The 13,582-nt window shown below is 51.1% G+C and overlaps 1 protein-coding gene across 2 annotated transcripts in view; it reads right to left on the minus strand.

The window, feature by feature from the left end:
- PUDP (pseudouridine 5'-phosphatase) overlaps nt 1–13,582 on the minus strand; it is a 133,097-nt gene that overhangs the window by 67,354 nt on the left and 52,161 nt on the right. For both annotated transcript variants that reach the window (XM_082375904.1, XM_082375903.1), the window contains exon 3: nt 13,033–13,262. In XM_082375904.1, the coding sequence (XP_082232030.1) occupies nt 13,033–13,262 (230 nt within the window). The remainder of the gene's footprint in view (nt 1–13,032; nt 13,263–13,582) is intronic.

Genomic DNA, 13,582 nt, shown 5'->3' on the forward strand with positions numbered 1-13,582 from the left:
CTACTTTTAAGTTGAAACTTCCATTATATCATTTTTTGCAGTAGATTTGATTCTATACATTAATTTTATAATATCAAGTTCAATTTTCACACTATGAGACATGAAAACTTTGAGGAGGTCTTAAATTTTTTTGATTAACTTTTTATTAACAGTGCTCATGTTTAAGTTTTATTGGTCTCCTTGTTCTTTGTCGGCGAATTACCCATAAACAAGTACCACAATATTGTGATATCAAATATGTATACACTTCATTCCATGTTTACTTAAATAATAAACCTTTAAGTACCGTTGTAAAAATGACTGAAGTTTGCATGTGTTTTGCTGTTAATTACTACTTTTGTTCATATTCTTCATCTTTTTATCCATCCATCCACTCATGCACCATCTATCCATCCATCCACCCACCATTCAATCCATTCACCATCCATCCATCCACCCACCATCCATCCACCCACCCACCATCCATCCATCCATCCACCCACCATCCATCCACACACCCACCATCCATCCATCCATCCACCCACCATCCATCCAGCCACCATCCATCCATCCATCCACCACCCACCATCCACCCACCCACCATCCATCCACCCACCCACCATCCATCCATCCATCCATCCACCCACCCACCATCCATCCACCCACCATCCATCCATCCACTCACCATCCATCCACCCACCCACCATCCATCCACCCATCCACCCACCCACCATCCATCCATCCACCCACCCACCATCCATCCACCCACCCACCATCCATCCATCCAAGCACCCACCCACCCATCCATCCCTGTCTATCTGCGTACCTACACACCCACCCACTCATCCACCTATCTATAGGTAAAGTAGATTCTACCTGTGCTTGGGCTTCTACAGAAGTGTCTGATGCTGACGTCAGTATCCCTTGCACACTGCAGAGCTACTGTCTTACTGAATTAATTTTAGTCTGAAACTAAAAGAATAAAGCCAGTACTGAGATAAACATATTCATAACAAAATCCTCTAGAGTTACAGGCTAAATACATGAATGATTCACACCACTAACTGGATTCCTTTTCCTTTTGAGGAAAGCCTTTGAAAAATGTAGTATTTAACAACTTGGCGGGCATGGGCGGGAAGCTTCCTAAGGAATTCTCTGTCATTTGATTCATGACAACTACACCGTGAGGCCCTCTCAGTGTCCACCTTAAAGTATGTGCGTGTAAATTAAGTGCTGAGCAAAGGACTTCAAGATAGCTCAGAAACCTTTTTCTCATTTTCTCTTTTAATGATACAGATCCTGTGTTCACCAATTTGTCAGGAATCACTGAAAAGCCCAGCAAGGCTCCCAGAGGCTCTGAGTATTTTAAAGATTCATAAAACAAGTGTGATTTGTTTCTAAATGGTCATCAGAATCCTTTCTTTCACCTACCTACCTCCTCTACAGATTCAAGTAAATGGGCAAAATCAGTGTTTTCCTCGGCCTTCTGCACGATACTCGTGAAACACAGGTTTGACTCAAGGCCCCTATTAGTTTCACGCGCTGAGAGCTAAACTATGACACCAGCCTTGAAGATTATCCCCCTGCGTGGCTACCATGTCAAAATACATACTATGGGGCGAACTGTTTTCCACAAGATTCAAATAGTAAACCCTAACACCCAATGTATTTGGATACAGGGTCCCTCGAATGGTTTTCAGGTGAAATGAGTCCCAAGGAGGCCCTAATCAGAGAGGGTTAGGGTCCTTCCAAGAGGAAGGGGAAGCTGCTTTGTCTGGCCCTCCCCTTGCACTCAGAGGAAAGGCCATGAGAGGACAAAGTAGCAGGAAGAAAGCCCTCACCTGAGGCGGAACCTGCCAGAACGCTCGTGTTGGACGTCTGGCCCCCAGAACCGCGAGGATACACGTGCCTGCTTTTCAGCCCCCCAGCCTGTGACGGTGCGTTGTGGCCACCCAAGCACACTATTACAATACGTCTAACAGCGAGCTGTGTGTAACCTCCAGTTAGCGCTCTCTCAGAGGAAGAGCCGCGAGGATACGCGTGCCTGCTGTTTCAGCCCCCAGCCTGTGACGGCGCGTTGTGGCCACACAAGCACACTATTACAATACATCTAACAGCGAGCTGTGTGTAACCTCCAGTTAGCACTCTCTCAGAGGAAGAACCGCTTTGAGGTTTCTTAGATCACAACTGCTTGCAGTTTGGGGAAAGGAAAGAAATGTTTCCTGGATGACCTAACTCCACAAATGCCTAGAAGAGCAGAAGCACAGCACATTTTGTCTGCCTTTGGGCATAGCTACTGAAGAGGCTTAAGCCACAAACAGAATTATCACAGGACAGAGGGCGCCTTTGAAGGCCTGTGGAAGTGATTTTTCCACTCTGCCTGCAAACGTCGTGTACCGGAGAGGCTGACAGTTATTTTGGGAAGCGATACACACGCAGGGAAAGCCTACGTAATTACTGGACCTGGAGGGGGTTAAACTCTTCGTTCCCAAGCAGGCTGACGGAAAGGCCGCGGTTCTGGGGGTTGACATGTCACTGCCGCCAATGCAGGAGGCCTCTCTTCAGTCCTCTGGATGCGAACAGCTGTTACTTATGGCCCAGCCACCTGGGTACTCACAAAGTGAGTGAGTACTCTGGTACTCACAAAGACGCCTGAATTCTGCGAACCCACTTAGTGCCCACCAACCAGATGAAAGCTTCCTTTTACACACAACCGTAGCTAAGTCAGCACTTCTGGAAGTGAAGATGTGCTTAATTCCAGGGGAGGCTTATGATCTTTTTCTTCATCTCTCAACAGTCATACTAATGTTCATTTCTAAACATCCATCAACAGAGGAATGCATAAAAAAGATGTGGTACATATATATAATGAATATTACTCAGCCATAAAAAAGAACGAAATTGGGTCATTTGCAGAGTTGTGGATGGACCTAGAGTCTGTCATACACAGTGAAGTAAGTCAGAAAGAGAAAAACAAATATCGTATATTAATGCATATATGTGGAATCTGGAAAAATGGTACACATGATCTTATTTGCAAAGCAGCAATAGAGACACAGACTGTAGAGAACAAATGTATGGATACCAAGGGGGAAAGGGGTGGGGAGGAATTGGGAGATTGGGATTGACATATATACAACACTGATACTATGTATAAAATAGATAACTAATGAGAACCTGCTATATAGCACAGGGAACTCTACTCAGTGTTCTGTGGTGACCTAAATGGGAAGGAAATCCAAAAAAGAGGGGATATACGTATACATATAGCTGAGTCACTTTGCTGTACAGCAGAAACTAACACAACATTGTAAAGCAACTACACTGCAATGAAAATTAATAAAAGAATAAATAAAATAAATAAAGATAAACTGTCTACTAGGACGTCATTAGGTATGAGGTTTCCAGAATGTTCTTTGATGCAACAGTCCAGAGAGATCTACTACAAAAAGGAGATTCTTCACATTGAATGAAGGACTGGAGATTCGTGACATACAAAAATCAGCATAAAAAAAGTTTCCAGAAGGACTGCCCTGGATAAACCCATTGTTTCAAGTTTGATGGAGAAGTTTCGCAAACGTAGAAATCTGTTTTCAGAGAAAACCAATGAACGTCCCCCAAAACTAGTGCTCTGAGGAATACATTTGGGAAAAGTTTCAAGAAGATACACCTGACCATGGCAAAATTCACATTAGTGCAAATAAAGTCCTTGGCCTTGTTTTCTTGGGATGGTCTGAATCCTCCCTGTACATAATGACTTTAACTTAAAACGCTTATAATGAATAAAATCAGATGATGCAAATGCTCACTTTAAACGTCGACCGGCTCTGGCACTCGGGTTACGCTTTTATTTCACTAGGAACGGAAATGCGTGAAGACGTAAGGAGCTCTGCGCAAAGGGTGCCCAAGGGGTCGCGCGGTCAGGTCACCCCGGAGCGGTTGCGGGCACTGCTGGGCAGAGGCAGGGGACCCTGTGGAGACACATGAGGCCCCTGAAGGTGGGCGCAGAGCAGTCAGGAAGGCATCCTGGGTCCACGTGGGCCAAGAAACATTCTCAAGGAGTATAAACAGCAAGCCGTGAGTTTGCAAGGCTCTTCTTGGGGGTTACAAATGGTGGGGGGCGGGGGGCATCTACTAGCCAAGGGTCCAAGCTGACCCGAGCCCTCTGCATCGTGTGGATCCCTGTGTGGCCACAGAACCACATCCTGGGTTTCTGCTTGTCGGAGACTGGCCAGTGGACACTCAGCACGGTGGGGTGAGAGCCACAAAAACTACCCAGGACCGGGGGCTCCTTGTGGTCCTCCAGGGCCTCCAACACGTGCCCCAGGGACCATGTGCCGTAGGCGCTTTTAGCTGCTGGTAAAAGAAGCAGCGCAAGTACTACCTTCAAAACAGACGATAGCAACAATAGTAGTGTTTGCGGGCAGAACAGTCAAGTAAAGGATCTATAAATATAGCATTGTATTAGCTTTCTTCCTCTACCCTGAGAATATATTAGTGGGGTGAGAATGCTTCAGATCCCATGCATTTACCTTCTTATAGATTTCAATCATTTCAGCCCCTGACTCAATTTTACTGTCTAATAGAACAGGGGCAGTGAAGAGCTACGACTCACAGGGACTGATACGTCATCACAACAGGGTGAGTCGTGCTCCAGCCTGGACCCAGGCCTGCCTGTGAGTGTGGCCGTCAGCCTCCTAGGGACCAAGAGCACCTCGGGACCTGGACACAGGGGCACTGGGTCAGCCTCCAGGTGACCAAGAGCACCTCGGGACCTGGACACAAGGGGCACTGGGTCAGCCTCCTGGGGACCAAGAGCACCTCGGGACCTGGACACAAGGGGCACTGGGTCAGCCTCCTGGGGACCAAGAGCACCTCGGGACCTGGACACAAGGGGCAGTGGGTCAGCAGCCAGGCGCTGTGCAGAGACTCTGGAAGAATCAGGAATGTGAACCCCTACAGAATGATGCAGAAGCAGCAGAGAACAACGTAGAGGGAGAAAGTCAGTGGCAGAGGGCCTGGGAGAAGCTTTATTCCTGCAGCAAGTGTCATTTCTAACATTTCTAATATTCTTATCCCCATCTTATAAGTGGGAAAACTGGAACTGAGATTAGGTACTGCGGTGGGCAGACTGGTCCCCAAAGATGCCCACCCCTGAAGCCCCAGAACCTATGAATGGGGTCCCTTACATGGTAAAGGGGACTCTGCAGATGGGCTTCAGGTTATGGAGCTGGAGACAGGGAGGGTGTCCTGGCCGAAAGGTGGGGGGCTCCTCTAGCCAGGTGTGCCCCTAAAAGGAGAGCACCTTCTCTGGCTGGAGGGGGAGAGACGCTGCAGAAGGAGTGATGTCAAGTGTAAGCAGAGTCGGATGCACCAGTGCTGGCTCTGTGAGGGCAGACCCACTGTCAGGACCAGAGCGAGACCTCGAGGGGCTGAGGGCGAAGCCCAGGACACCCAGCTAGGAGACGGGGACTCCAGTCCTATCCTACAAGGAGCTGGATTCCACCAGCCACCTGATGAGCCTGGGCGTGGTCCTTCCCTAGCGCCTCCTGGGAGGAGCCCAGCCAGCCAACATCTTGGTTTCACGCCTGTGAGACTTGGAGCGGAGGACCCAGCTATGCCAGGCCCGCAATTCCAACCTATGGAACAGTGAGATAAAAATCTGCCTTGTTCTAAGTCCCTAAGCTTGTGGTCATTTGTTACGGCAGAGGTGGAAAGGAACACGGGCAACTAGTCCAAGGTTAAGCACCAAAATTCACATTTAAAATTCACCTAGCTAACTGTGGAGAGAATGATACAATATACAACCAGCACACCCTCTGGCTGTGCTAAGAGGCCTTCAGCTGATAAAACAAACCATGCTCTAATTTGCTGATGGTCCAGAGAAAGGACGCTGGCAAGAAGCTCCCAACCCAATGGCCAGTCTTCTTTATTTGTGCAGAACTCACACCCCAGTTCCTCGTGCATTCACCTGTGCTTTAGAAAACAGTCAGGGATTCCATTTTCATCCACTTTACGTCCAAGACTCTTAAGAGTTAGGAGGACGTTGAAGAACTGGTCCAAGACCCCCAGCATCCCTCAAAGAGATCTGGATCCTCTTGCCAGCACTTAGGACAAGCTGTTGCCAAGTCTGGACTTAAACAAGGGGGGGGACCAGTCATCCCCACTGGCCTGGGATTTGGTGGGTTCCTGGAACACGGAGATTCAGAACTAGCACTGCACAGGGTCTGGCCGATGGCGAGGACTTAGTCACCCTAGTTTAAACAAACACAGTCACGGGGATGTAGCCACTGTGGACGCCCTCTAAAAAAACAGAAGATCACCCTTGAATTTGTCAGATGCCGCCCATGGAAATTACTGGCGACTATTAACTCAGTATTTGTTTAAGCTAGCATACGAGTAATCCAGTGTTTCTGAGGTATCTTGTTCATTGTCGCCGCCTAAGAAGCCTTTGCAGACAGACTTTTTTTACCCCAATACAGCAACCCCCCTTCCCCGCTGATGACAGGCGAGTAACACAGAAGAGGAAGCCAGGACGGAGCCCTGGAGTAACCAGCGAGGGAGAACGCGGCCGGGTGCTGTGAGGAGCCAGGGAGAGTGACACAGAACCAGAGCCAACTACACGGACGCACACGGGGTTTACAAACATTCCAAAGGCAAAGCTGGGACTGTAGAAAGAGGTTCTTAGCCCTGGCAGATAAGTGTCATTGCTCCCCTAGCCCAGCAGAACTCTGTGTGTCCACTACGGTTCTTTGTGGGCACGACTATTTAATTTTTCACAAATCCAAGGTACAACTCATCCTTCTCAGTGTCCGGAGCCCTGTCAAGTTTTCATTCTGTGATGGTGGCTTAAAATAGATGGGTTATACGTACATGCTGTTACGAGGGCCTAATGAGAACCATCATTCTTTGAAACTGCCGATACGTGAAGACTGCACAACCACACGTGCAAACACACAAAGAACCGAGAAAACACGTGATCCAACACAGGGATCGCAGCGCCTGGTGCGGTCCGGGGTGGGTGGGGGGGGGGGAGGGTCCCTGGGGCTGGCATGGGGCCAGCTGGCTCAAGTGGGAGCCAGACCAAGGGCTCCTGGAAAGCAGGACTCCCTGAGGTCCCATGGGAGATGAAACTGCTTGGGATGAAGGCAGGACTTGAGGTCATTCAGCAATGCAGAGGCCGGTCAGCTCAGCAAGCAGAGGCCTAGCCGCTGGCCAGCCAGAAGCTGAATATTCACAGGAAGAAGCAAGAAAGTGATGATGGGGAGTTGGGGAAAAAAAACAGGGACCGCTCGGTGCTGAAGGGGACCCAGAACATGCCATGGGAGCCCAAGGATTATTCTGAGCTGAAGACATATGAGAATCAACAGCTGCAGGGAGAGGCTTTTTCTAAATTCTCCTTATCTTCCTAAAAGCAAAGGCTCCCTAAAGAATTCAACTGCCATAAATCCCCTCCCCAGGAGTTTTACAACCGGGGAAGGTTGACTTTTATGGCTGAAGAGAAGTGTGCACAGGTCAGAGCCTGGGTAAGAAACTATGTAAACAGACATCCTCATACAACTACCATGTCTCGCATCTGTTCTCCTAAGAGCCCACTCATGTTTCCTAAAAGTCGTCTCTTCTACCAGAAGCACCCCTCTGTCTCTCCCCAACCCCTATTAAGATGGTATATAAGCCCCAGGTTCTCACTGCCTCCTTGAATCATATTTTTCTGGGAACTGCCTCATTATTACACAAATAGAAATCTGTATTTTCTCTTGCTAATATCTTCTGTCTGTTTAATTTACAGGCCCCCAAACACTGAACCTAAGAGGGTACAGAAAACGGTTTTTCCCCCCTCGACAATGGAATTTGGGAAAGCAAGCAACCTAGTCCACAGAAAGTCACTAGGGATACCAAGCAAAGGCAGGTTGGATGAAAGAAAAGATGTGTAATGGGAGGAGTTATGAAAGGAATAGTTGAGATCTTTTTTTTTTTTTTTTAATGAAATAAGGGAGGGCCTGGTACATCAGGTTGCAAGAGACATGAAATAATACCAAGACCAGTGACCAGAGGCCCCCGTATTTTCCTCCGTGGTTCTGGGTGACAGGAGAAGACGGTCATGAGGCCTGGGCAGCAGTGGCCAGGGATGCAGGCTCCCTGAGGCCCCGAAGGTGGCTGACTATGGCCCGGTGACTCTCCACACCACCAGGAGAAGCTCCAGCACCACTATGCCCCTAACGGGGTGTTCAGAAGTGAGACACCGACTAAAGAGCATGCAATCCCCCAAAGACAGAAGCCCAGCTCATCTCACCTGGCCGCCAAGTCTTAACTTTCTTTTTTTTTTAAATTAATTAATTTATTTATTTGGCTGCTTTGGGTCTTCGTTGCTGCGTGCCGGCTTTCTCTAGTTGCGGCGAGCAGGGGCTACTCTTCGTTGTTGTGTGTGGGCTTTTCACTGCAGTGGCTTGTTGTGGAGCACGGGTTCTAGGTGCGCGGGCTCAGTAGCTGCGGCTCGCGGGCTCAGTAGTTGTGGCTCGCGGGCTCTAGAGCGCAGGCTCAGTAGTTGTGGTGCACGGGCTTCATTGCTCCGCGGCATGTGGGATCTTCCCAGACCAGGGCTCGAACCCACGTCCCCTGCACTGGCAGGTGGATTCTTAGCCACTGCGCCACCAGGGAAGTCCTGTTAACTTTCAACCTGCCAGAAGCAACGCACCCACTTGATCCCCATTATTCTGGGAGGTGAAGCAGCTCTTCCACAGCAGCAACACCTGACAGCCTACACCTCTCTGCAGACTTTGGCCACACAGACAATACACAATAAAAAGAGGTATAGAGAATGATTTTTAAATTAACGCATTTCTTTGTCAAGAGATTACATAAAATATATTAACTGCCATTTCACATATTGAAAAGTCAACTCAGGTGATGACTTCTGTAATTGAAGAAATGGTCCGAGTGCTATATGATGAAGACACTGTACAGATAATCAGAACTCAAGTTAAAATACATTTGCCATTTTTTAACTCTCTAGGTATATAAAGGCTTAATGTGTGAGACCTTCTTCAAAACAAAACAAAAAAGTAATTCAAAAGAAAACTCTGGGGACTTCCCTGGTGGTCCAGTGAGTTAAGACTCCACGTTCCCTATGCAGGGTGGCCCAGGTTCGATCCCTGGTCGGGGGAACTAGATCCTGCGTGCGTGCCGCAACTAAGAGTCCACATGCTGCAACTAAGAAGTCCGCGTGCCACAACTAAGAGCCCGCATGCCGCACCTTAAAGATCCACGTGCCGCAACTAAGACCCGGGGCAGCCAAAATAAATAAACAAATAAACAAATAAATAAAATAACTATGATTCTTTAAAAAAAGAAATAATTGTTCATTAAAAAAACCCCTGAAATTCACCTCTGAACATTAACAAGAAAAATATGTATGCAAAGTAGTGATTGCCATGCTTTTAAAAACTGATTTCAGGTTTTACTTGTAATGTAGTAAATATCAACACAAGAAATCCTGTGTAAATGATGGCATTTTTATTTTGCAACAAAGACGTGCATTTCTGTGGCGAGGCACTCAAGTGGCAGAGCTCACACACCCAGGGGCGCTGGGGTGACTCCGGCTTGCGGCTTGGTCCCTCAACCTGCCCGGGACTCTGGGCACCCTCGCTCCTGTCCGCGAGCCTCCAGAAGCTCAGGTGCTGTGAAAGCTGGGGCAATGATAACCTCTGCCCTGCGGGGCCCCTGGGATTCAGTGGGGACTCCCGCATGCCAGCTTCCCCCTTGGCATACAGCAAGCACTCAGTGAGTGCGCCTGAGCATGAAGATGGGTTAAAGTGACTTTTGAAGATGGCACAGCATTTTTGCATATCTTAAGCACAAAAGAATGATACATAAATAACTTAGGACATTTGCAATGAACACTTGCTGAATGCCAGCTCTGTTAGGCATTTTCTCTTAGTAAAACGGTGACTAACGTGACAACATAAATTCCCCCTTTTATGATACTTGTGCTTTACTACCGTCCTATTAGTACTACTGTACCAGATTAATTTGGTGACACGCACGGCATCATAAATTCCCAACGGCAACCGTGACTCTCTCTACGGACTTGACAACTGCATGAAATGCCCTTCAACTCCGAGGCTCACCACCACTATGTGCTGGCACCTGCACTGCGTCAAAGAGGAAGCAGCAGGACGCGACCTAAGAGCTGTGTCATGCTTCCATGAGCCTCTCTGCAACTGCTTCCTGAATTTGGAAGACAAATGCAAGTACAAAACGGGCGGTGGGCCTCCACAACCAGGAGCCGATCAACACTGTCCTTTCCTACTACAATACGCACATCTGAGGAAAACCCAAACACCTTAACTGTATCTGCCTAGGAAACGGGACAAGAAAGGTTTCATTTCTGCAGGACAAACACCTGCATAAATAAATGTGGGTGACTAACAGGGGTAACTGGTGGAGAGCACTTTTAGGAGCGAGATTACTCCTCAGATACGCACTTGCTCATTTTCCTTTGATGTGCCTACAACACCGTCACCGGGGGCAACAGGGATGTCCGAGCTCTGCCTCGGTGCCTCGGCGCCTCGGCGCCTCACCAAGGGCAACGCCCGCCCGTACAGGCCAGAGCTGCACAGCCGTGCCCTCCCCTCCCGCAGCGGCACTGCAACTGGCCTCATGCAAAGCCGGCGTGTGGTCTCCCCATAAACTTGGTTCGCACACACACGTGAAAACCTGGAAACGCCATGTTTCCATGAATAGGGTGCCCGGCAAAGCAAGGACTGCCTGCGGTAGAAAGAAAGGCGGCACCGTCCCCCGCGAACTGCCTCAGCCAAACGGAGGAGGGCTTGACGGGTCGGCATCTCGTCTTGTCAGCAGAGAAGACGGGCTAGAAGCAGGTGCTCCTACTCTGAGCTGCTCTGCAAACAGCCTGCTCAGTGGCACCTCACTCTACCTGGGAACAGATCAGTGGCAACCTGCACCACACAAAGAAGACGGCCCTTCTAGGAGGAGGGCTTCATCACCTGAAGGGATGGGAAATTCTTTAAGAAGGTCTTAGGGAAGGAGAACGCATTTGTATGGCATCTGTCGTAGGATGGCAAACACGTGGACATAGAGATGTTCTGATGTAAGAAGCGGAACCACACTGCAGCCGGGACCCGTCCCACCAGCCCTGAGGCCTCATCTTTGACTCTGTGGCTTAGTGGCTGGGCCATCTCAGGCTCCACCCTGGTCATGCAACTGCTTAGTTGAAACTGCCCGTGTACGTGTATTGCGAGGAACGCACTGCCGCCGTCCCTCAAGGACATGCAATGATTCTCCTGGCTGTTGCGTAATAAAAAATATATATATTTGGCCTTTGCCCCTGGTTTCCAGCACAGAGCTCCTAAAACCCTTGGCATTTCCTGGGCAATCAGAACATTTTTCGTTATTCGTAATAATCCCCTTTCAAGCACGTGTCAGTTTATGCTAGTGAGTGACAGTCCTGGGCCCCAGACGCCTTCGGGATGGGGGCTGGTGGACAGAAAGACCAAGGCAGGATTAGAGCGCTGCAGCTTGCACCCCACCCCAACCTGCAGGCCCGGCGGTGCAATCAACAAAGGCCCATGGTTTAACCAGCGGTGCCAGGTCATGGAGCCTCCGCAAAAAGCCCTAAGGTCCTTGGAGCTTCTGAACACACGGGGGTGCTGGGAGGGCGGCGTGCCCAGAGAGGGCATGGAAGCGCCAGCACCCCGGCACCCAGACCTTGTGCTAAGCAGCTCTTCCACCTGGCTGCTCCTGAGCTGTACTCCTAAACTAGACCAGTAAGCGCACGTCGTGTCTTCCGAAGTTCGCTGAGTCATTCTAGTGAATCATAACAACCAGGAAGGGGGCTGTGTGGGAACCCACATCTGTGGCCGGCTGGGGAGAAGCGTGAGGGGCCTGGGTACCTCAACGGAAGCTGGCGTCTGCAGGGGGGCAGTCTCTGGGGCTGAGCCCTCAACCCGGGGGTCGGCGCTGACTCCATCCAGGTCCTCAGCGTCAGAAGTGCACTGAATCGCGGGACGCCCAGCAGGCGTCTGAGAATCAGAGAAAGCCCGAGGGGTTACATATTTGGACGGCCCTTACAGGTTCCGTGTAGTAAGTTAGGCCCCGGGCCCAAAAAACACACCAGTCAACAACGTTCGCCACCGTCAGCTGCATCGGGAGGCAGGTCTGAGTAACCTTCCCTGCGCTCGTGGTTAGTGTGGCAAAGGCTGCCGCCCCATCGCCGGCTCACTGGTTAGCGAGAGGCAGACGGTGAGAGGATCTCTCACTGCACCCATGCCCCACGAAGCACGGCGCCCTCAGATCCAGGGACCAGGCGGGAGCACCGTCACCCCGAGGGACGCCCCGCCTGCTGTGGACGCACGTGGGTCTCCAGCAGCAACCGCTCTCGAGAAGCCCCAGGTGTTCTGGAATCCGCCTCTGCAGCTGGCGGACGCTTCTTCACCCTCCTCCGTCTCGGCAGCCCCCATGAGCGGCGCGGAGACTCAGCGGAACCGAACAAGCCCCGTCGCGCACACTCAGCACTCCTCCGAGGCTCAGACGCCACCTCCCCAGCTCCACCGCGGACCCGGCGCAATGAAGCAGCCGCAGAGGCAGGACGGAGCTCCGCCTGCGGCCCCCTGGCAGGGGAGACACCGAGAAGCATGTGGGGAGAGGGGCGCTGAGCGTTGCTGACTTTCGTCTGAATTGCTGAATTGCAGGGAACGTGTGTGTCCAAGGCTGCTCGTTACCAATAAGGGTGCTGCCGCCGGCATCACTGAAGGCCCCCCTTCCCCGCAAAGTGCCCGTCAGGCAGTGCTCTGCGAAGCCTAGGCTTTCTTACATTCGGGCACCCCAGACGATGCCGGCCGGGACTCCCTGGCCAGGTGACTTGGCGTGGCCGCACTCCCCCACAAAATGAAGGGATCTCCCCACGCACCTCCCAGCCGGCGACCCCAGCGCCCTCTCCTCGAGTCCTCAGGAGTGCCGCGCAGCAGCTGTCCACGTGGACACGGAGACCCTGCGCCTGCGCACGCCGTCACCTCCACGCCCGCTGCCGCCTACCTTCTCCGCGGGAGGAGCGGGAGAGAACCTCCGGGCGCAAGCCAGGAAGATGTCTGGCTCTGGCTTCCCGCTCCTCACTTCGGGGTCATCGCCGAGGACGACGTGATGGAACAAGCTGAAGAAGTCCTCGTGCCTGCCGGTCTTCATCTGGAAGGAAGCGGTCCCTGAGCTGGTGGCCACGGCACAGGGCACACCGTGCTTCCGCAGGTGGCGGATCAGCTTCTCCACACCTGCGGGGAGGGGGGGAGGCGTCAGTGACGATGGGGCGCAGGTACCGGCCGCAGGCCTCCAGGGACGCTGTGCCAGCTCTGTCGCCCTGACTCTGCTGCCTCTTCTCAGGCACCGTCTGATCTCACACACTGTCCTGACAGGGGTCGTCGGCCCTGGGACATCCCCGCCCAGCACAAACACCAGAGGGCAATTCAGGGCTCAGCGATAGCACCGCCCGAAGTAACAGAGGTGGTGGTACCGCGATGACGCTGCTCTGTTCGCCAGTCCTATCAGAGCAAACCCAGGAAGGGCCTCTGCACTGAGTACACAGGGCTTTGCT

The sequence above is a fragment of the Balaenoptera borealis genome (genome assembly GCF_965194805.1).
Source record: "Balaenoptera borealis genome assembly, chromosome: X".
In the NCBI taxonomy this organism is placed as follows: Eukaryota; Metazoa; Chordata; class Mammalia; order Artiodactyla; family Balaenopteridae; genus Balaenoptera; species Balaenoptera borealis.